Source organism: Oncorhynchus keta, chromosome 8 (assembly GCF_023373465.1).
Source record: "Oncorhynchus keta strain PuntledgeMale-10-30-2019 chromosome 8, Oket_V2, whole genome shotgun sequence".
Taxonomy (NCBI): Eukaryota; Metazoa; Chordata; class Actinopteri; order Salmoniformes; family Salmonidae; genus Oncorhynchus; species Oncorhynchus keta.
In genome coordinates, this window is record NC_068428.1 from 25,715,333 (window position 1) to 25,741,256 (window position 25,924).

The 25,924-nt window shown below is 44.2% G+C and overlaps 2 protein-coding genes and 1 long non-coding RNA gene across 17 annotated transcripts in view; 2 read left to right on the forward strand and 1 right to left on the reverse strand.

Annotated features, from left to right (window-relative positions):
• Positions 1 to 16,286, forward strand: part of LOC127931385 (probable methyltransferase-like protein 24) — a 48,042-nt gene extending 31,756 nt beyond the window's left edge. For both annotated transcript variants that reach the window (XM_052523879.1, XM_052523880.1), the window contains 2 exons: positions 8,917 to 9,142; positions 15,929 to 16,286. In XM_052523879.1, coding sequence (XP_052379839.1) covers positions 8,917 to 9,142; positions 15,929 to 16,246 — 544 coding nt within the window. In that variant the 3' untranslated portion in view covers positions 16,247 to 16,286. The remainder of the gene's footprint in view (positions 1 to 8,916; positions 9,143 to 15,928) is intronic.
• Positions 16,287 to 19,692: 3,406 nt separating this feature from the next.
• LOC118371914 (pre-mRNA-processing factor 17-like) overlaps positions 19,693 to 25,924 on the reverse strand; it is a 34,818-nt gene continuing 28,586 nt past the window's right edge. The window contains exons 14-15 of the mRNA XM_052523320.1: positions 25,236 to 25,380; positions 19,693 to 19,893 (exon numbers count right to left, since the gene is read on the reverse strand). Coding sequence (XP_052379280.1) covers positions 19,734 to 19,893; positions 25,236 to 25,380 — 305 coding nt within the window. The 3' untranslated portion in view covers positions 19,693 to 19,733. The remainder of the gene's footprint in view (positions 19,894 to 25,235; positions 25,381 to 25,924) is intronic.
• On the forward strand, positions 24,113 to 25,229 carry LOC127931386 (uncharacterized). Of its 14 annotated transcripts, none has more exons than XR_008140930.1 (4): positions 24,296 to 24,442; positions 24,483 to 24,716; positions 24,803 to 24,880; positions 24,924 to 25,229. It is a non-coding gene; the product is annotated as an uncharacterized LOC127931386 (long non-coding RNA). The 14 variants fall into 14 exon arrangements; XR_008140936.1 differs by having other exon boundaries at positions 24,967 to 25,229; XR_008140937.1 differs by adding an exon at positions 24,717 to 24,759 and having other exon boundaries at positions 24,483 to 24,673; positions 24,803 to 25,229.

A 25,924-nucleotide genomic window follows, 5' to 3' on the forward strand; every position in this document is an offset into this window, starting at 1 on the left:
GTAGAGGACGGTAGAGGAGAGTAGAGGACGGTAGAGGAGAGTAGAGGAGGGCAGAGGACGGTAGAGGAGAGTAGAGGAGAGTAGAGGACAGTAGAGGACGGTAGAGGAGAGTAGAGGACGGTAGAGGAGGGTAGTGGACCGTAGAATACAGTAGAGGAGGTTAGAGGACGGTGGAGGATGGTAGAGGAGAGTAGAGGACGGTAGAGGAGAGTAGAGGATGGTAGAGGAGAGTAGAGGACGGTAGAGGAGAGTAGAGGACGGTAGAGGACGGTAGAGGAGGGCAGAGGACGGTAGAGGAGAGTAGAGGACGGTAGAGGAGAGTAGAGGACGGTAGAGGAGGGTAGAGGAGGGTTGAGGACGGTAGAGGAGGGTTGAGGACGGTAGAGGAGAGTAGAGGAGGGTAGAGGACGGTAGAGGAGGGTTGAGGACGGTAGAGGAGGGTAGAGGAGGGCAGAGGACGGTAGAGGAGAGTAGAGGAGAGTAGAGGACGGTAGAGGAGAGTAGAGGACGGTAGAGGAGAGTAGAGGTCGGTAGAGGAGGGTTGAGGACGGTAGAGGAGAGTAGAGGACGGTAGAGGAGAGTAGAGGTCGGTAGAGGAGGGTTGAGGACGGTAGAGGAGAGTAGAGGACGGTAGAGGACGGTAGAGGGAGGGTTGAGGGGCGGTAGAGGAGGGTAGAGGAGGGGTTGAGGACGGTAGAGGAGTGTTGAGGTCGGTAGAGAGGGCAGAGGACGGTAGAGGAGAGTAGAGGAGAGTAGAGGACGGTAGAGGAGAGTAGAGGACGGTAGAGGAGAGTAGAGGACGGTAGAGGAGGGAGGTAGAGGTCAGTAGAGAGGGTTGAGGACGGTAGAGGAGAGTAGAGGACGGTAGAGGAGAGTAGAGGTCGGTAGAGGAGGGTTGAGGACGGTAGAGGAGAGTAGAGGACGGTAGAGGACGGTAGAGGAGGGTTGAGGACGGTAGAGGAGGGTAGAGGAGGGTTGAGGACGGTAGAGGAGTGTTGAGGTCGGTAGAGGAGGGCAGAGGACGGTAGAGGAGAGTAGAGGAGAGTAGAGGACGGTAGAGGAGAGTAGAGGACGGTAGAGGAGAGTAGAGGACGGTAGAGGAGAGTAGAGGTCGGTAGAGGAGGGTTGAGGACGGTAGAGGAGAGTAGAGGACGGTAGAGGAGAGTAGAGGTCGGTAGAGGAGGGTTGAGGACGGTAGAGGAGAGTAGAGGACGGTAGAGGACGGTAGAGGAGGGTTGAGGACGGTAGAGGAGGGTAGAGGAGGGTTGAGGACAGTAGAGGAGTGTTGAGGTCGGTAGAGGAGGGCAGAGGACGGTAGAGGAGAGTAGAGGAGAGTAGAGGACGGTAGAGGAGAGTAGAGGACGGTAGAGGAGAGTAGAGGACGGTAGAGGAGGGTTGAGGACGGTAGAGGATGGGTGGGAATGCGGCAGTAAACCTTTAGGGATTACCCCTCACTGTTGGCTGTCTGCCTGTTTATAGCAGGGTCAAAGGTCACATTAATTGGTTGGAGGGAAACGTATCGGATTTGTTATTGGTGACTGATGAACACACACAGATACAAGTGAAATGCACACACATATACACACACATATACACACACACGCACAAACACACACATGACAAAGCTCCAAAGTAATACCGGTCCGTACCATATCTACTAAAGTAATGTATCATTTTGTCAAAAACTGACACTTTTCATAATGTTACTTTTAGTAATGCCCACTCATGTCAAAGTACGCTATAAAAGTACATCATATACTGTGTATATATATATATATATACCTGTCTGTATTGATCTAATGATCTGTGGGTTGGTTTTGTCTGCCACATTAGTTTGATGGACTCTTGTAATAGCCGATCAACAGGAGTATATCACCTCCCTTATCACTCACATCACAACTGTAGGAGAGAGAGAGAGAGAGAGAGAGAGAGAGAGAGAGAGAGAGAGAGAGAGAGATGAGAGTGAGAGTTGGGTTAGCGAGAGAGAGGGGGGGTGAGAGTGAGAGAGAGAGATGGGTTGAGAGAGAGAGGGGGTTAGGAGAGAGAGAGAGAGATAGGAAGTACAGAACATCATTAAGCGCGTTATCCCTCTAATCGACCAGAGAATAACAGACCTGTAACTGGTGCCCAGATTTGGTCTTGGTCAGGAAAAGGTCAAGCCAACCATGATGAAATCTGGTTTGTTCCTTTCAGCATGGCTGTTCACATAACCTTTGGTCCTATATGTACGGAACTACCAGTTCCAGTGATATTTGAGGATACAAACTGTGGACAAGAGTATTTTATAGTGGAGAGAGAGACAGCCACGAAGCTATTGCACCATGAAACCAATGGGACCTTGCCACACATCTGGAAAGTATTGGAGGGAGGGAGGGAGAGAGGGAGAGAGGGAGAGAGGGAGAGAGAGAGAGAGAGAGAGAGAGAGAGAGAGAGAGAGAGAGAGAGAGAGAGAGAGAGAGAGAGATTAGGGAAACAATATAAATAGGTTAATTTCACTAAGGGGGCATTTTGAAGATGCACACAGGTGCATCTTCAACAGTTCTGAATATGTGACCTCACACAACATGCATCCTTCATAAAATAAGTCATAAATCATGACAATCCTTTTTGAGCATGACCAAAATAATTCACCTGGTCATTCTGCGTCATGGAAATATCAGATGTTCCTCATGTTTTGTACACTCAAGTATGTGGACACCTGCTCATTGAACATCTCATTCCAAAATCATGGGTATTAATATGGAGTTGGTCCTCCACTTTGCTGCTATAACAGCCTCCATTCTTCTGGGAAGGCTTTCCACTAGATGTTGGAACATTGCTGTGGGGACTTCCATTCAGCCACAAGAGCATTAGTGAAGTCGGGCACTGATGTTGGGCGATTAGGCCTGGCTCGCAGTCGGCGTTCCAATTCATCCCAAAGATGTTCATTGGGGTTGAGGTCAGGGCTCTTTGCAGGCCAGTCAAGTTCTTCCACACTGATCTCAAAAATCTATTTCTGTATGGACCTCCCCTTTATGCACGGGGCATTGTCATGCTGAAACAAGAATGGGTCTTCCCCAAAGTGTTGGCACAAAGTTGGAAGAACAGAATTGTCTAGAATGTCATTGTATGCTGTAACGTTAAGATTTCCTTCACTGGAACTAAACGGCCCGAACCATGAAAAACAACCCCAGACAATTATTCCTCCTCCACCAATCTTTATACCACTCCAGCCGACGCTTTGCACTTGGTGATTTTAGGCTTGGGTGCCGCTGCTCGGCCATGGAAACCCATTTCATGAAGCTCCCGACAAACAGTTATTGTGTTGACGCTGCTTCCAGAGGCAATTTGGAACATAGTAGTGAGTGTTGCAACCAAGGACAGGCGATTTTTACACGCTACAGCACCTGGCGATCCTGTTCTGTGAGCCTGTGTGGCCTACCACTTCAGCGGTTGAGCCGTTGTTGCCTGGGGCAGTTGACCGGGACAGTTCTAGCAAGGCAGAAATTTGATGAACTGACTTGTTGGAAAGGTGGTATCCTATGACGGTGCCACATTGAAAGTCACTGAGCTCTATGGGCCATTATACTGCCAATGTTTGTCTATGGTGATTGCACGGCTGTGTGCTTGATTTTATACACCAGTCAGGTTATGGCTGAAATTGCCGAATCCACTAATTTGAATGGGTGTCCACATACCTTTGTTTATATACTGTATATTATCATCTGAAGACGAGCCAGGATCATATCTAAGCTCCTCCAACCAAGTTCTGACGAATACAATAATAACAAACAGCCCCCATCAGCAGAGGAAACTGCGGGTAATAAATACCTGCAACAGTAAATCAATCAGGGTCGTGTTCTGAAAAGAAATATTTCAGGAGAGGTCATTAAAATGACATTAGAAGTTATACCCCTGAGTATCTCTCCCTCTTTCCTGTCCCCTGTGTCCGTGGCCTCGATTTCTCTCTTTCCTTCTCTGTCTGTGTCTGTGTCTGTGTCTCTATCTATCTATCTATCTATCTATCTATCTATCTATCTATCTATCTATCTATCTATCTATCTATCTATCTATCTCACACACACACACACACACACACACACACACACACACACACACACACACACACACACACACACACACACACACACACACACACACACACACACACACACACACACACACACACACACACACACACACACACACACACACACACGTCTGTAGATAGTTGGTTGTCATGCTGTAGCCAGGAATGTCTGGTATTTTATCTCCAGGAAAATTGTGTCCTTCTTTACCTAATAACACCCCCACCCCACCCAACACTACACTCCACTGCTCAAATTAAGATCTGTAAAACACAAATGTAAAATATAATATTGTGTCTGTGCGTGCGCTACGTGCATGCTGTTAAATGAGGCGTGAGTGGCGGTGCCCAGGCAGGATGAGCAGATGTTCTTTCATTGGCCTGGCGCATCGCATGGGGGACCATGGTGTGATTTCACACATGAAATACCAAGGACCCATACTTTACCCCCATCTCTACTTCCTTTTTCTCATTCTATCCATCCCTTTCCTCCCTCCCACCACTCTAGTTTTCTGTCTGTCTTTCACTCTCTTTCTGTTTCTCCCTCTCCTTTTCTCTCCCTCTATTCCTGCCCTGGAGGTGTCGCACACAGAGCAGAACTGCTGTGTGTTAATGGAGTCACTCATAAATTCCCTAATGCAGTCCCCAGTCCCATAGCCCTCATCCCCAGTCCCATAGTCCTCATCCCCAGTCCCATAGCCTTCATCCCCAGTCCCATAGTCCTCATCCCCAGTCCCATAGCCTTCATCCCCAGTCCCATAGTCCTCATCCCCAGTCCCATAGTCCTCATCCCCAATTCCATAGCCCTCATCCCCAGTCCCATGGTCCTCATCCCCAGTCCCATAGCCTTCATCCCCAGTTCCATAGCCCTCATCCCCAGTCCCATAGCCTTCATCCCCAGTCCCATAGCCTTCATCCCCAGTTCCATAGCCCTCATCTTCAGTCTCATAGTCTCCATATCTTAAGTAGTGCAGAAAGGAAGAAGTGTTCTTCTTTGACTTTCAGAGACCTCACTCACCATCACATTTGTGCTCCTTGTAACTGGATAGTGGATATGGTTTAACAGGTTGGAGGAGATATGTATGGTAGATGGAGAGAGAGAGGGGCAGAGAGAGAAGGGGGATAAGAGAGTGAGAGATGGATAGAGGATCACTTATTACCCAGAATATGTGATCATACATGGGATCAGGGATCATTAGAAGCAGTGATGGTGTTGATAAAGCTAAAATGACCATAGTCCACCCTTGTGTCATAACCCCCACCCCCGACACACACACACACACACACACACACACACACACACACACACACACACACACACCTTTGTTGTTGTCATGACACCACGGTCAACAGGGAATCCGCTATAATCCCCATGTTTGAAGAACTGTTCGCTCTGACAGCAGCGGTTCTGTCTTTCCCCGCTTTCACCACACAGTCTTGTGGGACAGAGGATAACTACCTGCAGACACTGTGTGATTACCACCCTCTTCTATCAGACATGTACTCCAGGAAAGCAGACAGACATGGGTTGCATCACAAATGGCACCCTATTCTCTGTATGGTGCACTACTTTTGACCATTGCCCTGAGGGACCTTAACCTGTCGTTGTGCCCCTGAACAAGGCAGTTAACCCACTGTTCCTAGGCCATCATTGAAAATAAGAATTTGTTCTTAACTGACTTGCTGAGTTAAATAAAGTTTTAAAAAATATAGATGATTATATATAAAAAAGGGAATAGGGAGCCATTTGGGACGCACACAGAGTCACCATGAAGGTACTTGGTCTTTCCCCCATCCTCTCATCAAAACAGCAAGCCCTGTCATCTGAAGTATCTTTTGACTAAAACGATAGCGAAGAACAAGCCATTCTTCTGGTAGGGCCAGCTATGATACCATTAGTGGTTGTGTTAACTGAATCATTTAGCAGAGAGAGTAACAGAGATGTCTGAAGGCAGCATTTCCCTCCCTGCCTTTACCTCTCTCATCTCATCCCTGCATCCCCCTCCTAAACGCATGATTGTCTACGGGGGACCAGAGTAGCTCATCCATGAGAAATTAGCTTTGAGAGATACTCCCTGAGCCACAATTACTGTACAGAGATACAGCGAGCCACATCATGAACAACACGCTCAGATACACAGACAGGGAGATGGAGATAGAGGCAGGGGGAGATGGAGAGAAAGAGAACCCTCTATGTAGGGTTCTTCAAAGAACCCCCTGTATATTGTTCTACCTGGAACCCTCTATGAAGGGTTCTGCCTAGAACACTCTGAAGGGTTCTACCAAGAACCATTTTATAATCTAACGGTTCTTCCTAGAACCCTCTATGAACGGTTCCACCAGCCTTATTAGCCTTTAAAATTTTATTATTTATGACAATATATTACATACATCATAATGCCTTTATTTGATGGCCTAGTTATCTCCTGGTTACAAGCCACATCAGGCCTGCAAGTCCCATTATGCTGGTTTGCAAAGTGATGGGCAATTCCTATTGGAATCCAGCCAGAGTTCCAGCCAGGATATCCAAAAGAGGAATTGTTAATCACCCGCAACTTCCATTCAGAATGACTGCCAGGGTAGTGGAAATTGAATACTGAGAAGACCTCAATCATCTAAACTGGAACAACCATCTCAGTAACGGTTGCAATAAATCCAACAGATTGGATTAGTTTAGAAAAGTGTGTTATTTGTCTTTGTATAGCATTACAGTTATTAACCAATCAATGTAAATGCAAAAACACAGATATTAAAGTAAAACAAACAATTCTGAAAATCTCCCTGCAATAAAACATGCTGGGAAATATTATATATGGTTCTGTGAAGAACCCTTATTTCCTTCCAAAGAATCAACAAGGAACCCTTTCTTCCAAAAACGGTTCTTAGGATGTTAAAGGTTCTAGATAAAACCATTTGCCTTACAAAGAACCCTTGTCTTCCAAAAAGGGTTCTTCTGAGCAAAAGGGTTCTTGGTAGAACCCTATCCCTCCACAAATAACTATTTTGGCATAATTTTTCCTTAGAGTGAACCAGACAAGGTAAATGCTTTCTATGCTCACTTTGAGGCAAGCAACATTGAACCATGCATGAGAGCACCAGCTATCCCGGACGACTGTGTGATCACGCTCTCCGTAGCCAATGTAAGACCTTAAACAGGTTAACATTCACAAGGCCGCTGGGCCAGATGGATTATCAGAACGCATACTCCGAGTATGCGCTGACCAACTGGCAAGTGTCTTCACTGACATTTTCAACCTCTCCCTGACTCAGTCTGTAGTACCTACATGTTTCAAGCAGACCACCATAGTCCCTGTACCCAAGAACACCAAGCACGCACTTCTGTAGCCATGAAATGCTTTGAAAGGCTGGTCATGGCTCACATCAACACCATCATCCCAGACACCCTGGACCCACTCCAATTCGCATACCACTCCAACAGATCCATAGATGATGCAATCTCCATTGCACTCCACACTTCTCTTTCCCACCTGGACAAAAGGAACACCTATGTGAGAATGCTGTTCATTGACTACAGCTCCACGTTCAACATTATAGTGCCCTCCAAGCTCATCACTAAGCTCAGGACCTTGGGACTGAACACCAGCCTCTGCAACTGGATCCTGAACTTCCTGATGGGATGTGCATGTGTGTACTCCCTGTTCACCCATGACTGCGTGGCCACGCATGACTCCAACACCATCATTAAGTTTGCTGACGGTGATAGGCCTGATCACTGATGACAATGAGACAGCATAAAGGGAGGGGGTCAGAGACCTGGCAGTGTGGTGCTAGGACAACAACCTCTTCTTCAACGTCTGCAAGATAAAGGAGCTGATCGTGGACAACTGGAAACGGAGGACCAAGCACACCCCCATGCACGTCGACAGGTCTGTAGTGGAGCTAATCAAGAGCTTCAAGTTCCTTGGTGTCCACATCACTAAGGATCTGTCATGCTCCACACACACCAACACAATCGTGAAGAGGCCACGACAACACCTCTTCCCCCTCAGGAGGCTGAAAAGATTTGGCATGGGGCCTCAAATACTCAAATAATTCTACAGCTGCACCATTGAGAGCATATTGACTGTCTGCATCACCGCTTGGTATGGGGACTGCTTGGCATCCGACTGCAAGGCGCTACAGAGGGTAGTGTGTACTGCCCAGTGCATCGCCCGGGCCGAGCTCCCTGCCATCCAGGACCTCTATACCAGGCGGTGTCAGAGGAAGGCCCTAAACCTTTTCAAAGACTCCAGCCACCCAAGTCATAGCCAAGTTAACGTTACTTATTGTGTGTTTATTATTGCTTGTATTATTACGTGTCATTAGTTTTATATTGTTTCTCTATTTTCTTTCTCTCTGCATTGTTGGGAAGGGCCAGTAAGTAAGTATTTCATTGTTAGTCTACACCAATTTATTTTTCAAAGCACAAAGCACCTGACAAATAAAATTTGATTTGACACACACCAGTTGAATCAACGTTGTTTCAAGGCATTTCAATGAAATTACATTGAACCAATGTGGAATGGACATTGAATTGATGTTTGTGCCCAGTTGGAAGAGAGGGAGGGGCAAAACAAGCCTTTGTCAGTCTTGAAAACAATCAAGAAGAAATCAAATATGTTTCTGCTCATATCCTCCCATACTTTCAGCCTTCCTCTGAATTATTAATTGAGCTGCTGAAGTGAGCAATACTTTTCAGCTCCATCAGATGTACAAACAGAAGTCCTTATACGATATGCCATATATAATTCTATCTGTAGCCATCCACTCAACCATACATCAAATATGCTGTATATAACCTTTTATCTCGGTCTCTCTCTCTTCCTCACTCCCCTCACTCTCTACCATAGGTTGGGTATGGAGGATAAGACTGTGGAGCGCTCTCTGGCCAGGGCGGGCTGTGAGGTGCACTGTTTTGACCCCAGCCTTAGGCAGGCCCACCTACAGGAGTCAGACATGTGGCTCCATCGTCTCTCCGTAGACTGGAGGGACCCCAACCCAGCCATCCCCGCCCAACGACAGCACAGCAACACCAAGAAACTGGCCACCATTCTCAATGACTTTGGACACAGACAGGTCAGAATGCACAGAGAGAGGAGAAGGGGTTTATGGGTAAAGGGAGATTACAAATGGGCCAATGTGGCCTGAGTCAGACATAAGGAATAACTCATGTATGGGATTATACCCAGAGAGTACACAGTGCCCTCCGTATTTATTGGGACAGTGAAGCATTTAAAAAAAAAATTGTCTCTATACTTCAAAAGTTTGGATTCAAACGATAGCCATAGGGTTAAAGTGTTGACTGTCTGCTTTCATTTGAGTGTATTTTCATATATTTTGAGTGAACCATTGAGATATTACAGCACTTTTTGTTCATTGTCTTTTTGTACATTATTCACGATTCATTCAGGATTATCCGTAATCATGGTAGCATCCACATTCATGTAGAAGTGTTCAGAAACATATTCTATTCTCATTTACAATAAAAGTGACTCCAAAATGGCACAATACATTATTTACCATTAATTTCTATTGGGCATAAATTAATCTGAAACACAAAATAAACAGAAAATAAATCCAACAAATTTGTAGAGTCATTTCGTGCTATCAATATCGGACTAAATACTTAACCTTTGTCTACTTTAATAGACATACAGTATATGTGAATTTGCTCAATACTTTTGCTCCCCTAAAATGTGGGGACTATGTACAAAAAGTGCTGTAAATTCTAAACCGTTCACCCATTATAGATAAAAAATAGCCTCAAGTTAAAGCTGCCAGTCTAATCTTTTGGAGTATAGAGTAATTATCCCAATAATGACAGACTGCACTCTATGTACATAATACAGTAACAACATACTCCACTACCAGCACCCAGCACACAATGTACAGGACCTGTCTATTACAGTAAATCCTATACTTGACCACAATACACACAACCCATGCAATAGTCACTACAAAAGTCACCATAAAAACAAACCAAAATTACTTATTTTTCTCACCTCAACCAGAAAAGGCTACAAGAAAATGGATCTGTTCTCTCCTTATGAGCTGAGAGGTTGAACTTTAGTATGGCTTGTTGACTCCTGAAACTCTACTGCTCATCATTCATTCCTCCAATGTCTCATCTTGCGCTGGAGGGCAGAAAACTCACTTATAGTTATGGCTTTCCTCCTTTAAACATTAGAATTCAGAATATTAAGTCCCCCAGGGCTCTGTGTTCTGCCTCATCAGATATGGATCTGCATACAAGATCAACGACACACACACACACACACACACACACACACACACACACACACACACACACACACACACACACACACACACACACACACACACACACACACACACACACAACAAGCCAGCGGTGCGTGTGTAGAACGGGGACCTTCCCTAAATACAGCAAAAGTATGCATAGCATTCGGGTGAGAATAGAAGCATTCAGACGAGGCCTACCGAGTGGCACGGTGGTCAAAAGCTGTGCCACTAGAGATACTGATTAGAGTCCAGGCTCTGTCGCAGCTGGCCGCAACCTGGAGACCCATGGGGAGGCACACAATTGGCCCAGCGTCGACCCGTTTAGGGGAGGGTTTGGCTGGCAGGGATGTTCTTGTCCGCTCTAGAGACTCCTGTGGCGGGCAGGGACCAATGAACGTTGACACGGTCGCCAGGTGTACGGTGTTTTCTCCAACAAATTGGTGCCGCTGGCTTCCGGGTTAAGTGGGCATTGTGTCAAGAAGCAGTGTGGCTCAGCTGGGTTGTGTTTCGGAGGTCACACTGCTCTCGACCTTCTCCTCTCCCGAGTCTGTATGGGAGTTTCAGTGATGGGACAAGACTAACTACCAATTGGATACCACAAAATTGGGGAGAAAAGGGGGTAAAAAAAATGTTTTATTATTTAATAAAAAATATTCGGGCGAGATCCCAGCTATACATCCTGTGGAAGGAGTTAGTCTTTGATGAGGACTTGAAGACGGTGATAATAGAAGTTTGTGGAAGTTGTATAGTGGAAAGGAGTTTACAGTTGATGTGAGATCAGTGCTGTAAAAAGGAGGTTTGGGTTGATACTCCCACACAGATAATCAATCTACCTCAACAGAATTCATCTGACTTCATTTATTTGTGCTGCTCTCGTTTTGTGAATTCTAACCTCTCACTGCATGTTCCAGAAGGCAGGGTACCTCAGTCTAATTCATCACTCTGTTTTTTCTCTCCTTTTTAGCATGAGCAACAGTTTAATCAGTGCAAATTTAAATCAGGCTCTTGAGCAGAATGCCAACAAGCCACGCACCGGCGCCTACCATTAGCAAGTCCATGCTTAGAGGCGTCAGCCATCAATTCCTCTTTTGGAACCAGAAACAAAGCTCACTATACCATACAAATTAGTGTGTGAGAAATAATTAAGACGTGTGGGTGCGTGTTCGTGTGTGTATGTGTCTGTGTGTGTGACAGATAAAGGACAGACCCCATCCCTGTACCTGCTTTAGATGCAAAGCAACACACACATCTCCATACTGTGTTTTTAATGTGAGTACACAGCTACAGAAACAACGGATTGTCTTTCTTCTCTCTGGCTTTGTGACAGAACAATAGCACGGAGAACTGATGAGTCGCTTCTAAAGGTCAAAATATGCATTAGTTTGTGTTCCTTATCGGTGATTACACAGCTCATAAATGAGTCATACCCGCTCTGGTCACCATCAGAGGCTGTCTCCATGGGGATGAACACACCAATTCAACAGTCCTTCAGATCTCATGCAAATTGATTTGCTTTCTCCTAATGCACAATAGAACAACAGTCAGAGACACTCTTTCTGACAATCAGGTCACTCACTTCTTAATGTCTCACATCCACACTGTCACAAGAGGGACACACAGCTTCCAACATGGCTTCCACTCCTCCACAATACAAGCCTTTCCTCACCATGGTTAGGGTTAGTGTTATCATGCAGGTGTCTCACATCAGTTTGGAAACAGAACAGACCCTGGACCAGTTGTTAAGCATTGAACCTGACATATTTGGAGAGCTCAAACTTGTTATCTTGTGTTAATCAGGCAGAAAAAACAAACAGCTTTAAACCGTTATGCCAAGAGGTTCAGAGCCTGTTGATGAACTTGCTGGTATTTTGGGCTATGAAGGACGCCACTAAGTTCTGCAAAAACTGCAATTAGCCGCTGAAAGAAATAATTATGGGCCTATTAGTTAGACTCAAGTGTCAGTTTCCATTTATAAAGGTTCATCAGAGGTCAGCTAACTTGTTTGTTCACACCAAACGATCAGCTTTCCTCAAAGCGTTTAGAAATGAATTCATAAAAACAAATCGTTTTATCCCTAATCTGCTTCTGTTTGATGGCTGAATGGATTTCATTCCAGCAGAAGGCCGACTCAACTCATTGAATATTGTCTGCAGTGTCTCTCTGACTGGGATGTAAAGTTTCTCTCTTATCACAAAGAGATAACAGGGTATCTGGGTTCTCAGTGATTCTGTTGAGGACATTACCTTGGCGGTGGTTAAAAATAGTGTGTAGGTGGCTGTGCATTTATCGGCTTAAACCATTAGGGGTTAGGTAAACACACACACGTTGAGCCAGCAGGCTGTGAACAGTGAACATGCTCTGTTTTCCCTCATTAGAAAGATGGAGTGATTCTGACCTCCTCCCTGTTGAGCCCAAGGGACCACAATTACTTTACTGCCTGACAGATACTTCACAACTAAAAGTCTGGGCTGAGAGACACTTTACAACTAAAGGTCTGGGCTGAGAGAGACTTCACAACTAAAGGTCTGGAATGAGAGACACATCACAACTAAAGGTCTGGGCTGAGAGAAACTTCACAACTAAAGGTCTGGGCTGAGAGAAACTTCACAACTAAAGGTCTGGGCTGAGAGAAACTTCACAACTAAAGGTCTGGGCTGAGAGAAACTTCACAACTAAAGGTCTGGGCTGAGAGAGACTTCACAACTAAAGGTCTGGGCTGACAGAGACTTCACAACTGAAGGTCTTGGCTGAGAGACACTTCACAACTGAAGGTCTTGGCTGAGAGAAATTTCACAACTAAAGGTCTGGGCTGAGAGAAACCTCACAACTAAAGGTCTGGGCTGAGAGAAACTTCACAACTAAAGGTCTGGGCTGAGAGAGACTTCACAACTAAAGGTCTGGGCTGACAGAGACTTCACAACTAAAGGTCTGCGCTGAGAGAGACTTCACAATTAAAGGTCTGGCTGAGTGTGATTTCACAACTAAAGGTCTGCGCTGACGGAGACTTCACAATTAAAGGTTTGGCGGAGTGTGACTTCACAATTAAAGGTCTGGGCTGAGAGAAACTTCACAACTAAAGGTCTTGGCTGAGAGAAATTTCACAACTAAAGGTCTGGGCTGAGAGAGACTTCACAACTGAAGGTCTTGGCTGAGAGACACTTCACAACTGAAGGTCTTGGCTGAGAGAAATTTCACAACTAAAGGTCTGGGCTGAGAGAAACCTCACAACTAAAGGTCTGGGCTGAGAGAAACTTCACAACTAAAGGTCTGGGCTGAGAGAGACTTCACAACTAAAGGTCTGGGCTGACAGAGACTTCACAACTAAAGGTCTGCGCTGAGAGAGACTTCACAATTAAAGGTCTGGCTGAGTGTGATTTCACAACTAAAGGTCTGCGCTGACGGAGACTTCACAATTAAAGGTTTGGCGGAGTGTGACTTCACAATTAAAGGTCTGGCTGAGTGTGACTTCACAACTAGAAGTCTGGGCTGAGTGTGTGGCCCAAAAGTAAAAGGCGATGGTAGACATATTTTCTAGTTGCTTTATAGCAATGCTTTAAGACTACAGTGTTTAAGACACAACACTAGGAACAAGACAAGGCTACTGCTGACCTTGGGAGAAGGGAGACTGAGGCATAGCCTCACTAAACAACTAAATAAAAGCTCCAACACCCATCGGCCTCACTGAACCTCCCTCAGTAGACCACAATTCAGGCCAAATCACCATGCACCCACCTACCCTCCCTCCCCAAATCCATCAGTTATTGCCCTACTTCCAATCCTCCCTGTCAAAGTAGTTTCTGTCTGCATATCTCTATTCCTCTCTCTCACACACACACCCACACACACACACACACACACACACTGCGGTGATCGGAAATCTCTTCAGAGATGTGTGGGGCCATATGGAGATGCTCACGCAAGACTGCAGCTTTTCGAGGGCTCACAATTTCTCATACTAGGGAAGCGAAGGGCAGATGAGCTTCAGGCGGTGTGGGCTTAGGGGACATCGAGAGGGATATGTTGTGAAGTCCTTGGGATTTGCCTTGCATGCCAGCTGATGACACATCAGGGAGAAGAAAACTGTCAAATAGAATGAAGTTATTGAAAGTAGCCCATTCAATACACACCCTGAGAAAAGTATATATTGAACAGAACCATTCTGGGATTTGTAAGACCTTCATAGCCTGGGGTCATGGGTCATAACATCCCTGTTGGTTAGGACAGTTCCCATTTTATGACATGTCTGTCCAATCAGAAACATTATATTGCCAAGGGGAGGGATCGTATCCATTGGGAGACCCAGAGACAGAAAGCACTTAATTTTGACTAGTTCTATATCTGGGGGAGCGCTGCTTTTAGGAAGGCTTGGAATGTGGGGAGAAAAGGGATTTCTGCAGTCACTAAAGACATATAAAGGTTGTGTAAAGTCTTGCTAGCCCTTTGTTTAGAGGAATGGAGTGGCTATGGGATATTGGATATGGGCTGTCAGAGAGCCAGCCAGCTAAAGTTGTTATTTTACTCTAGCCATTGAAGAAGTGTTTTTCTGTTCGACAGGTTAGATACTCAACACTTGAATTAACTTTAACACTAATGTGCTGGAAGATAAATATGATTGGTTTGTGGAAAGTTTGGGTCAACTATTGACAAATATTATTGGCAGCATTGGAATTTGCCAATGGTGAGGCCATGAGGCAATCTGCCAATGAGAGGGTAGTAAGTTACAGAGGAGAGAATAAATTGGTGAAATAAAATGTCAAAAGCAAAGAAAAGCTCTTTCATTAATAAGGCTGTGAAACAGTATGGGTTCAAGGAGTTGACATGAAACATTAAAGCACATTTAAAGGCCCAGTACAGTCCAAAACATGATTTCCTGTGTTTTATATATACAGTATTTCCACACTATGAGGTTGGAATAATACTGTGAAATTAAGACAATGCCATTTTAGTGTAATTGCTAATGAATGACCTGAAATGTCAGCTTCTTTTGGTGGGAGTTTTGGCCTTCCATGGTGACATCACCATACAGACCAATAAGAAAGAAAGTTCCAAACCTCTCTGCCAATAACATATCATTTTCACTTTTTCGCTCCCCACTCAAAACCACTTCCTGACAGTCCTATAAAAAATATTGCTTGAGAAAATGCTCTGCTAAGAAGCTATTTTGGTTTATTTTTGAACATTTTAATTGAGAAATAAAAATCACACAGAAGTTATTTAATATTAAGATAAAAACAGCTGCATTAGACCTTTAAATGGCAGCCCAAGGCCTAATATACAGTATGTGCATTGAAAGTAGCCCATGCATATGATGACTCAGTAAGATCATATCCTGAGGCCATTATTAACATTAATGTTAATGGACTTCTCTTTCTCCTCTTCACAGACCTTATACCACATTCAACCTCTCCCCGGCATATCCTCCCTCCTCCTCTACTCAGACACATCCTTTCTTCTACTTGTCCTTCAACCGACCTTCTCTCTCCCTCTTTGCACTGACTCTCCCTCACCTCCATCAAAAGGCCTTTTCCCCTCTCTCCATCTTATGTCTCTCCCTACTGCGAGATATTATCATTGTTGAGTCTCTCTCCCTCTCTGTTCCAGGTGGATGTTCTGAAGGCAGACATGGAGAGTGCGGAGTGGAAGATTCTAGAGAACCTGGTTCTAGAAGGGGTTCTGAGCTCTGTGGGTCAGCTACTACTAGAAATCCACCTCCACTGGGCGGGCTTCGAGGTGGGCGGGGACGACCCATCTGTGGTGCGCTATTGGTTCAGCCTACTGAAGGAGCTGGAGCGTGCTCACTTCCGCCTGTTCCATTACCATAGCGATCCAGCAAAGCCCCGCCTCTTCCTGCACCGGAACATTCTGAACGCCTCCAGTGCCTATACACTGGGCTGGGTCAATACCCAGTGGAGGCCCTGAGAGCTGACTGACTGATGGACAGGGCTCTGGCCAATGAGAAGGGAGATCTGGGAAATATAGTTCAGCTACGATGGGAAAGTCAATCCCATGGGATGTTTCACTTTGGTTAGCGTGATGAATCTGGTATTGGTCAGAAATAAATATCCAAAGTACTGTACTCCAGAAAAGGATTGTCTCAATCTATGGAGGTTAATGTAATATTTTGTGAGCTATACTGTACTCCTAACAAGCTCCTATCATTTCAGCATTTTGAATCACTACTCCCCTACCCTTCCCTGATATGACCTTAGACATGGTGAGGTAATTGCCTCGAGGGCCCAAAGTCCATCTGTCGGCCAGAGCTGCTTTAAAGTGGCTGTGTTGGCTGGAGGTCAGCCGGCAAGCATTGCGGCAGCCATCTCTGTCATCATGGCCTCATCTGGGCTTGGCACTGAGCCAGCCACCCCTAACAGATGCATCCACCCCTTCCTGGAGAATTATCCTCAGAGGCATGGATAATGAATAGTGAGGTAAGACCACAGCCCAAACTAATAGCCACAATTTGTCCTCAGGATCTTCTGCATTAAAAAGAGTACATAGGGCTGGGAAAGTAGCTGTCAGACTGAGGCTGAGCACACCTCATTTAGCCCAGGGATGAGTTTCTGTGGGAGGCTACTTACGAGGTGGGGGGCTGGAGGTAGTTAAGGTAAAGGCTCAAACGCTTGCCTGGGAGGACAGTCAATATGTCTTCTGAAGAGAGACAAAGACATGACCGTCTACCCAGAGAATGACCATACCTGGGTTTCAACAGACACCTACTCATTCAAGGGTTTATTTTTATTTTTACTATTTTATACATTGTAGAATAATAATGAAGACATCAAAACTATGAAATAACACATATGGAATCATGTAGTAACAAAAAATGTGTTTTATATTCTTCAAAGTAGCCGCCTGTTTGCTTTGATGACAGCTTTGCACACTTGGCATTCTCTCAAACAGCTTCAGTACTCACCTGAAAAGCTTTTCCAACTGTCTTGAAGGAGCTCCCGCATATGCTGAGCACTTGTTGGCTGCTTTTCCTTCAATCCGTGGTCCAACTCATCCCAAACCATCTCAATTGGTTTGTGGTTGTGGAGGCTAGGTCATCTGATACAGCACTCCATCACTCTCCTTCTTGGTCAAATAGCCCTTACACAGCCTGGAGGTGTGTTGGGTCATTGTCGTTTTGAAAAACAAATGATAGTCCCACTAGGTACAAACCAGATCGCTGCAGAATGCTTTGGTAGCCTTGCTGGTTAAATGTGCCTTGAATTCTAAATAAATCAGTGTCACCAGCAAAGCATCCACACACCATCACACCTCCTCCTCCATGATTCATGGTGGGAACCACACATGCAGAGATCATCCGTTCACCTACTCTGCGTCTCACAAAGACAGTGATTGGAACCAATAATCTCACATTTCGACTCATCAGACTGCCTGAAATTTTCTGGATTGATTGACCTTCACGTATTAAAGTAACGATGGACTTGTTTCTCTTTGCTTATTTGAGCTGTTCTTGCCATAATATGCACTTGGTCTTTTATCAAATAGGACTATATTCTGTATACCAACCCTACCTTGTCACAACACAACTGCTTGGCTCAAAACTCCTCAAATGACATTTAAAAAGGCACACCTTAATTTTAATGCATTCCAGGTGACCATCTCATAAAGCTGGTTGAAACAATGCAAAGAGTATGCAAAGCTGTGAAGGCAAAAGGTGGCTACTTTGAAGAATCTCAAATATTTTGATCTAACACTTTTTGGGTTACTACATGATTCCATGTGTTATTTCATAGTTTAGATTTTTTTCACTATTTTACAATGCAGAATTATTTTTTTGAATGTGTAGGTGTGTCCAAACTTTTTGCTAGTACTGTAGGGAAAACAACTATCAAGGATGTGAAGAATCGCCTCAATTGCCTCACTCACTCGTCTTAGGTCAATGCACATTTAACATGTATGACATTTCACATTAAACTGGGACTTTGAAAATACTTAAGGAAACAATGTACGCCAAGTTGTAAGGAGGCCGAGTTTGCCTGAGCAAATGTTGAATCAGGACGATTCGGATAGCGAATACCAAAGATGGTGAAATATGTTAGTGTGTAGCTATAATGAGCAGATTCCGAGGGAATAGTAGGGTCTCTCCCTCTTCACAATTTGAATAATAATAGAAAATGTCAATCTAGCCGTTATAACTTCTGCTGTTTGTTTTCCCACTCTCTCAAACCCTTTCCCGCTTATTCTCTTTAGTAACGGTTCTCTTCTCACTATTAAATCCACATAAACCCCCTCTGAAAAGAGTAGTGTTGCCAAGTCGCTAGTGCCTTCATAGCAGCATCAAAAGCTCAGGGGTATTCATTTCTAATTGAAAGTTTTCAGAATGTATTAATCCTTAAAATGTAAGTCTGAACCCAGTTTAGAATTGTGTAATACATTTGGTGACAAAGTAGTTGGGAGAGCTGCAGAGAGAAAGAACGATTGAGTCAGAAAGGTTGAGATTAACTCAATCTCGGTCTCCCTTTACCTCTCTCGCCGTCTCCCTTTACCTCTCTCGCCGTCTCCCTTTACCTCTCTCGCCGTCTCCCTTTACCTCTCTCGCCGTCTCCCTTTACCTCTCTCGCCGTCTCCCTTTACCTCTCTCGCCGTCTCCCTTTACCTCTCTCGCCGTCTCCCTTTACCTCTCTCGCCGTCTCCCTTTACCTCTCTCGCCGTCTCCCTTTACCTCTCTCGCCGTCTCCCTTTACCTCTCTCGCCTCTCCCTTTACCTCTCACTGCAGATCTAAAACTACTTTGTCACCAAATTTGTTACACAATTCTAGACTCGGTTCTGGCTTACATTTTAAGGATTGAAATAAAAAATGTATACCCCTGATTTTTTATGTCTATAAAGACACTAAGGGAAATAGCAACTTGGCTACACTTCTTTCTTCAGAGGGGTTTGTGTGGATTTAATGGTGAGAAGGGAACCGTTACTAAAAATAAGAAATCCTAATAAACTTGACGAAATATCTGACCAACGGCAAAAGATGGAAGTACAAGACGACTTGACCAAAGGAAAGCAATTTGACAGGCAAAGTTTATAAAAAATTTAATTTCACAAAGGGACATACATTGGAAAACATAATATTTTCCAATATAAAAAATATTGTGTGAATGATACGGACATCACTGATTAAAACAGAAGCCAGAAAACATGAAATTAAGAGAGCGCATGTGAGGGATGAGAACCCTATAAACACAACACACGGAGAAAATGTTTATCTTTCTATGTATACATCGCTGTCCTCTCTTCAGATGGGATAGAAATATACACTGTTACAAAAGGACTAGATACCAGCCCTATGGCTTTTAGCCTGCCGCTAAATTAGGAAAGTACATAACAGAAAGACCACCTCTCCCCCTAAAAAGAGGAGTCCCTTTGCAGCCCCCACCCCATGTCTCTAGTCCCAGAGTTTGATCAGTCCGTCCCAGCCACAGGTGATGACCTTGGAGGTCTCGTGGGGTGCCACAAGGCACTGATGCACACCTTATCGTGGGCCTTGATCCGGTGGTACAGCTTGGTTGTCTTCCAGTCCCAGATATTCAGCTTCCCATCCGCATCGCCAGACACCACATAGCTACAGGAGAGAGAGGGATGGAGAGATGGGAGGAGAGAGAGGGAGGTTAGGCTCCCTGCTAAAAATGACTCATGTTCCATTTCACATGAGATGGTGTGAATTTGGGTCTCTGCTCAAAGGAGGGGTTACTTGCTGTTGCCATGGTTACTAAGAGAGGAGAGAAGTGAAGGCACCTGCTGATAGGGGTGAGTGGGTTCTTAATTGGGGTATGTGCTAAAATTAGTGCCTGTAAATGGCCTGGTTAGCGCTTTACGTACAGGACGTCTTCAGAAACACTAACTGACTGAAGGACTTGTTTCAGAAGGAAGTAGAGATGAGTCAGTTTGTAGATAAACACAATATTACCTGCTAGGGGGATGCTACTTCTCGCTCCCCTTCTCTCTCCCGCTGAAGTTTCTAAAAGGTCTTCCTCAAAACCCTTTGCTAACATAAACCCCTGGGTTGAATCCAGTAAATAAATTAAATTAAAACATTTAAATTGGAAAACTAAAGAAAGGGTACATCTTCTGTTTGAAAGGCTTGTACAATTACTGTAGCATACATCCTATTCAGACAGGTGAACCCCTAGGGGTCATATCCCTGAAGCCCTAGGTCGTATTCACTAGAAACCAAATGGAAGAAAACGGGGAGGGACGACCTGCATTTGTCCAATAAGAACATCTTGTTTGCGTTTCTATTCAAAACTTTGGAAGCCTTCAACTTTCCAGCGGAAATAATACACCATAAAAATACTATATAAATATCCTAAAGCAAAAATACACACAAATAATATATCCGATGAAATTGCATTAGAAATGGGCACAAGACAGGGATGTCTTCTCTCCCCCCTCCACTTTGCTCTGGCAATTGAACCTACTGCAGAAAGAATTAGACAGGACCCAAACTTATCATTGGGTATTGGTAAACACACACAAAAAAAAAAAACGTATTTGCCGACGATCTCCTGATCGTGCCTTCAGAAAGTATTCACACCCCAGAACATTTTCCACATTTTGTTGTGTTACAAGGTGGGATAAAAATTGATTTGCCTTTTTTTCATCAACAATCTACATAAAATACTGTGAAATGGAAAAGTGGAAGAAGAATTTGAATATTTGTATAAAATATATATATATATGGAATATATATGCAATATATGGAATAGACAACAGGTGGAAATTATAGGCAATTGGCAAGACACCCCCAATAAAGGAGTGGTTCTGCAGGTGGTGACCACAGACCACTTCTCAGTTCCTATGCTTCCTGGCTGATGTTTTGGTCACTTTTGAATGCTGGCGGTGCTTTCACTAGTGGTAGCATGAGACGGAGTCTACAACCCACAAAATTGGCTCAGGTAGTGCAGCTCATCCAGGATGGCACATCAATGCGAGCTGTGGCAAGAAGGTTTGCTGTGTCTGTCAGCGTAGTGTCCAGAGCATGGAGGCGCTACCAGGAGACAGGCCAGTACATCAGGAGACGTGGAGGAGGCTATAGGAGGGCAACAATCCAGCAGCAGGACCGCTACCTCCGCCTTTGTGCAAGGAGGAGCACTGCCAGAGCCCTGCAAAATGACCTCCAGCAGGCCACAAATGTGCATGTGTCTGCTCAAACGGTCAGAAACAGACTCCATGAGGGTGGTATGAGGGCCCGACGTCCACAGGTGGGGGTTGTGCTTGCAGGACGTTTGGCATTTGCCAGAGAACACCAAGATTGGCAAATTCGCCACTGGCGCCCTGTGCTCTTCACAGATGAAAGCAGGTTCACACTGAGTACGTGACAGACGTGACAGTCTGGAGACGCCGTGGAGAACGTTCTGCTGCCTGCAACATCCTCCAGCATGACCGGTTTGGCGGTGGGTCAGTCATGGTGTGGGGTGGCATTTCTTTTCATGTGCTCGCCAGAAGTAGCCTGACTTCCATTAGGTACCGAGGTACCGAGATGAGATCCTCAGACTCCTTGTGAGACCATATGCTTGTGTGGTTGGCCCTGGGTTCCTCCTAATGCAAGACAATGCTAGACCTCATGTGGCTGGAGTGTGTCAGCAGTTCCTGCAAGAGGAAGGAATTGATGCTATGGACTGGCACGCCCGTTCCCCAGACCTGAATCCAATTGAGCACATCATGTCTCGCTCCATCCACCAACGCCACGTTGCACCACAGACTGTCCAGGAGTTGGATGCTTTAGTCCAGGTCTGGGAGGAGATCCCTCAGACCATCCGCCACCTCATCAGGAGCATGCCCAGGCATTGTAGGGAGGTCATACAGGCACATGGAGGCCACACACACTACCTAGCCTAATTTTGACTTGTTTTAAGGACATCACATCAAAGTTGGATCAGCCTGTAGTGTGGTTTTCCACTTTAAATTTGAGTGTAACTCCAAATCCAGACCTCCATGGGTTGATAAATTTGATTTCCATTGATAATTTTTGTGTGATTTTGTTGTCAGCCCATTAAACTATGCAAAGAAAAAACTATTTAATAAGAATATTTCATTCATTCTGATCTAGGATGTGTTATTTTAGTGTCCCCTTTATTTTTTTGAGCAGTGTATATACACACACACACTAGGTGGGATAGATATATATATATTTATGAAAAACTAAACACTAAAATATCTTGATTACATAAGTAGACAGGCATTTTCTTGCCATAGATTTTCAAGCCCATTTAAGTCAAAATTGTAACTGGGACACTCAAGAACATTGTCATTTTGGTAAGCAACTCCAGTGTATATTGGAGTTTTAGGTTATTGTCCTGCTGAAAGGTGAATTTGTCTCTGTGTCTGTTGGAAAGCAGACAACCAGGTTTTCCTCTGGGATTTTGCCTGTGCTTAGCTTTATGCAATTTCTTCTTATTCCAAAAACTCCCTAGTCCTTGCAGATGACACGCATACCCATAACTTGGCGTAACCACCATGCTTGAAAATATGACGAGTGGTACACAGTGATGTGTTGGATTTGCCCCAAACATAATGCTTTGTACTCGGGACAAAGTTAATTTCTTTGCCACATGTTTTGCAATTTTACTTTAGTTCCTTATTGCAAAACAGGATGCATATTTTGGAATATTTGTATTATTTTCACTCTGTCATTTAGGTTAGTATTGTGGAGTAATTACAATGTTGTTGATCCACCCTCAGTTTTCTCCTATCACGGCCATTAAACTCTAACTATTTTAAAAGTCACCATTCGCCTCATGGTGAAGTCCCTGGGATTTTTCCTCTGTGGCAACTGAGTTAGGAAGGACGCTTGGTATCTTTGTCTTGGGTGTTAGGAAAATTATGATTAAATGACTGAACAAATGATTTTAAATGGAACTGTAACTAAGTAAACTTATACTCTGTTTTATCGTATCTGATTAAGAATATGAGTTCATAAGAGGGGATTGTGTGACACGGACAAGGAGTAATTCAAGTTAATGAACACCATTCCAACAAGGAAGAAAGAAATGGGTTGTGGATTAAGTAAACAGATAATGTAGTTAACCTATGGTTGAACTGACTAAACTTAGCTCTGGGGTGTTTTAGATAAGACAGTGAGTGCATTCCTAGGTTCTGTTAATTAGAACTGTCAGCTAAGTGGTGATCGATAATGTTGAGGGGTCAAAAGTTAATTCAGTTGTGTTGTGTGTCCTGTGTATGTGCTAGGGGGCAATGAAATGACATGTTACTGTATATAAACTGTTGCTCGTGGTAACGCTCTCTGAGAATAAATTCTGTTACCTATTATTGAAAAGACTCGTCTCCGTCTATTTTATGCAAACAAGAATCTTACAAATTATCATAAAATAGATTAAGGGAATTCAATTAATGAAAACATATTGGTATAATTGAATTACAGTAACAGGTGTATTGATACACAATTCAAAGTGTAATAACTGCACCATGCTCAAAGGGATATGCAATGTCTTTTTTTTTTTTTTACCCATCTACGAATTAGGTGCCCTTCTTTATGAGGCATCCCCCTGGTCTTTGTGGTTGAAATTCACTGCTTGACTGAGGGACCTAACAGATAAGTTGTACGTGTAGGGTACAGAGATGAGGGAGTTTGACCGTTGGTTTGAAAGAACTTCTACTTAACTGGAAATCAAATGATCCTCCATCGTTAAGACAGTGGATGAATCAAAGGCATTATTATTTAAATATTGAACAAATTTGGGCTAGAGAGAGAAATATAATAGCACAATGAGGCCATATGACAGTGTTACATGCACTGGAAATGCCCAAGTATGAAGAATGGGAGGGAATGTTGGAGTGAGAAACGTAACAGGTATGAAGAATGAGAGGGAATGTTGGAGTGAGAAACGTAACAGGTATGAAGAATGAGAGGGAATGTTGGAGTGAGAAACGTAACAGGTATGAAGAATGAGAGGGAATGTTGGAGTGAGAAACGTAACAGGTATGAAGAATGAGAGGGAATGTTGGAGTGAGAAACGTAACAGGTATGAAGAATGAGAGGGAATGTTGGAGTGAGAAACGTAACAGGTATGAAGAATGAGAGGGAATGTTGGAGTGAGAAACGTAACAGGTATGAAGAATGAGAGGGAATGTTGGAGTGAGAAACGTAACAGGTATGAAGAATGAGAGGGAATGTTGGAGAAAACGTAACAGGTATGAAGAATGAGAGGGAGTGAGAAACGTAACAGGTATGAAGAATGAGAGGGAATGTTGGAGTGAGAAACGTAACAGGTATGAAGAATGAGAGGGAGTGAGAAACGTAACAGGTATGAAGAATGAGAGGGAGTGAGAAACGTAACAGGTATGAAGAATGAGAGGGAATGTTGGAGTGAGAAACGTAACAGGTATGAAGAATGAGAGGGAATGTTGGAGTGAGAAATGTAACAGGTATGAAGAATGAGAGGGAATGTTGGAGTGAGAAACGTAACAGGTATGAAGAATGAGAGGGAATGTTGGAGAGAGAAATGTAACAGGTATGAAGAATGAGAGGGAATGTTGGAGTGAGAAACGTAACAGGTATGAAGAATGAGAGGGAGTGAGAAACGTAACAGGTATGAAGAATGAGAGGGAATGTTGGAGTGAGAAATGTAACAGGTATGAAGAATGAGAGGGAATGTTGGAGTGAGAAACGTAACAGGTATGAAGAATGAGAGGGAGTGAGAAACGTAACAGGTATGAAGAATGAGAGGGAGTGAGAAACGTAACAGGTATGGATGTGGTGGAAACGTGCGTTTGAGCAGGTGTGATGTCATTGATGTTTGTTGGAATTTGTGTGCATCTATCTATTGCATTCTGTCTATGTATGGTTTCTGTGGTCATTTTTTAAAATTAATAACAAAAAACACCTCGTTTCCGTTTCAAACCATTTTGCTAGCGTTTGTACTGCATAGGATGGATTTGTCTTACCTCATGTCTGGGGAGAAGTCCACCTGGCAGGCGTAGCCAGCCACCATGTGGCCCTTGAAGATCTTCTTCTTGTTCAGACGGAAACGGTTCTGGGCTCCAAATATCAGGATCTGATTGTCCATGGACTGGCAGGCCAGCCACTTACCTAAAGTGGGAGAAAATACAATAACATTTGAGTTCTGCGTTTTAGTTAGAGCATGCTGATGTTAGGGGTTGACCCTGCAGGTACAGGACTTCTCCAGTGAGCAGTGGGCCTTGACCAAGTTACTTCAAAACAACACCTTTCTGATCAACCTTTTTCACAGTGTGAAAAGCAGCCAATGCATCAAGGGGCTCGGGATAAAACTATAAAAATGTCTCGTAAAACAGATTGAGCGTGTGATACAAGACAGGTTGGTTGAGCTGAACGGAAAGCTAGGTATTATGGTCTGTGTTATTCAGGCCCGTGGGAGTGGACCACCCCAGTAGACACTAGCAGCTCTTCTCTGTAACCGCCTGAGAGAGAAAGATGAAGACAATCACTTTGGAAAGAATGAAAATACTTTTGATGACCGTGTGCTGACTTGGGCTAGGTCCCAAGTGGCACCCTTTTCTCTGTATATAGTGCACTACTTTGGGCCCTGTTCAATAGGGTGCAATTTGGGACAACTTTGATGTCAGCTTCACAGACATTGTTAGCTAGCAACCCT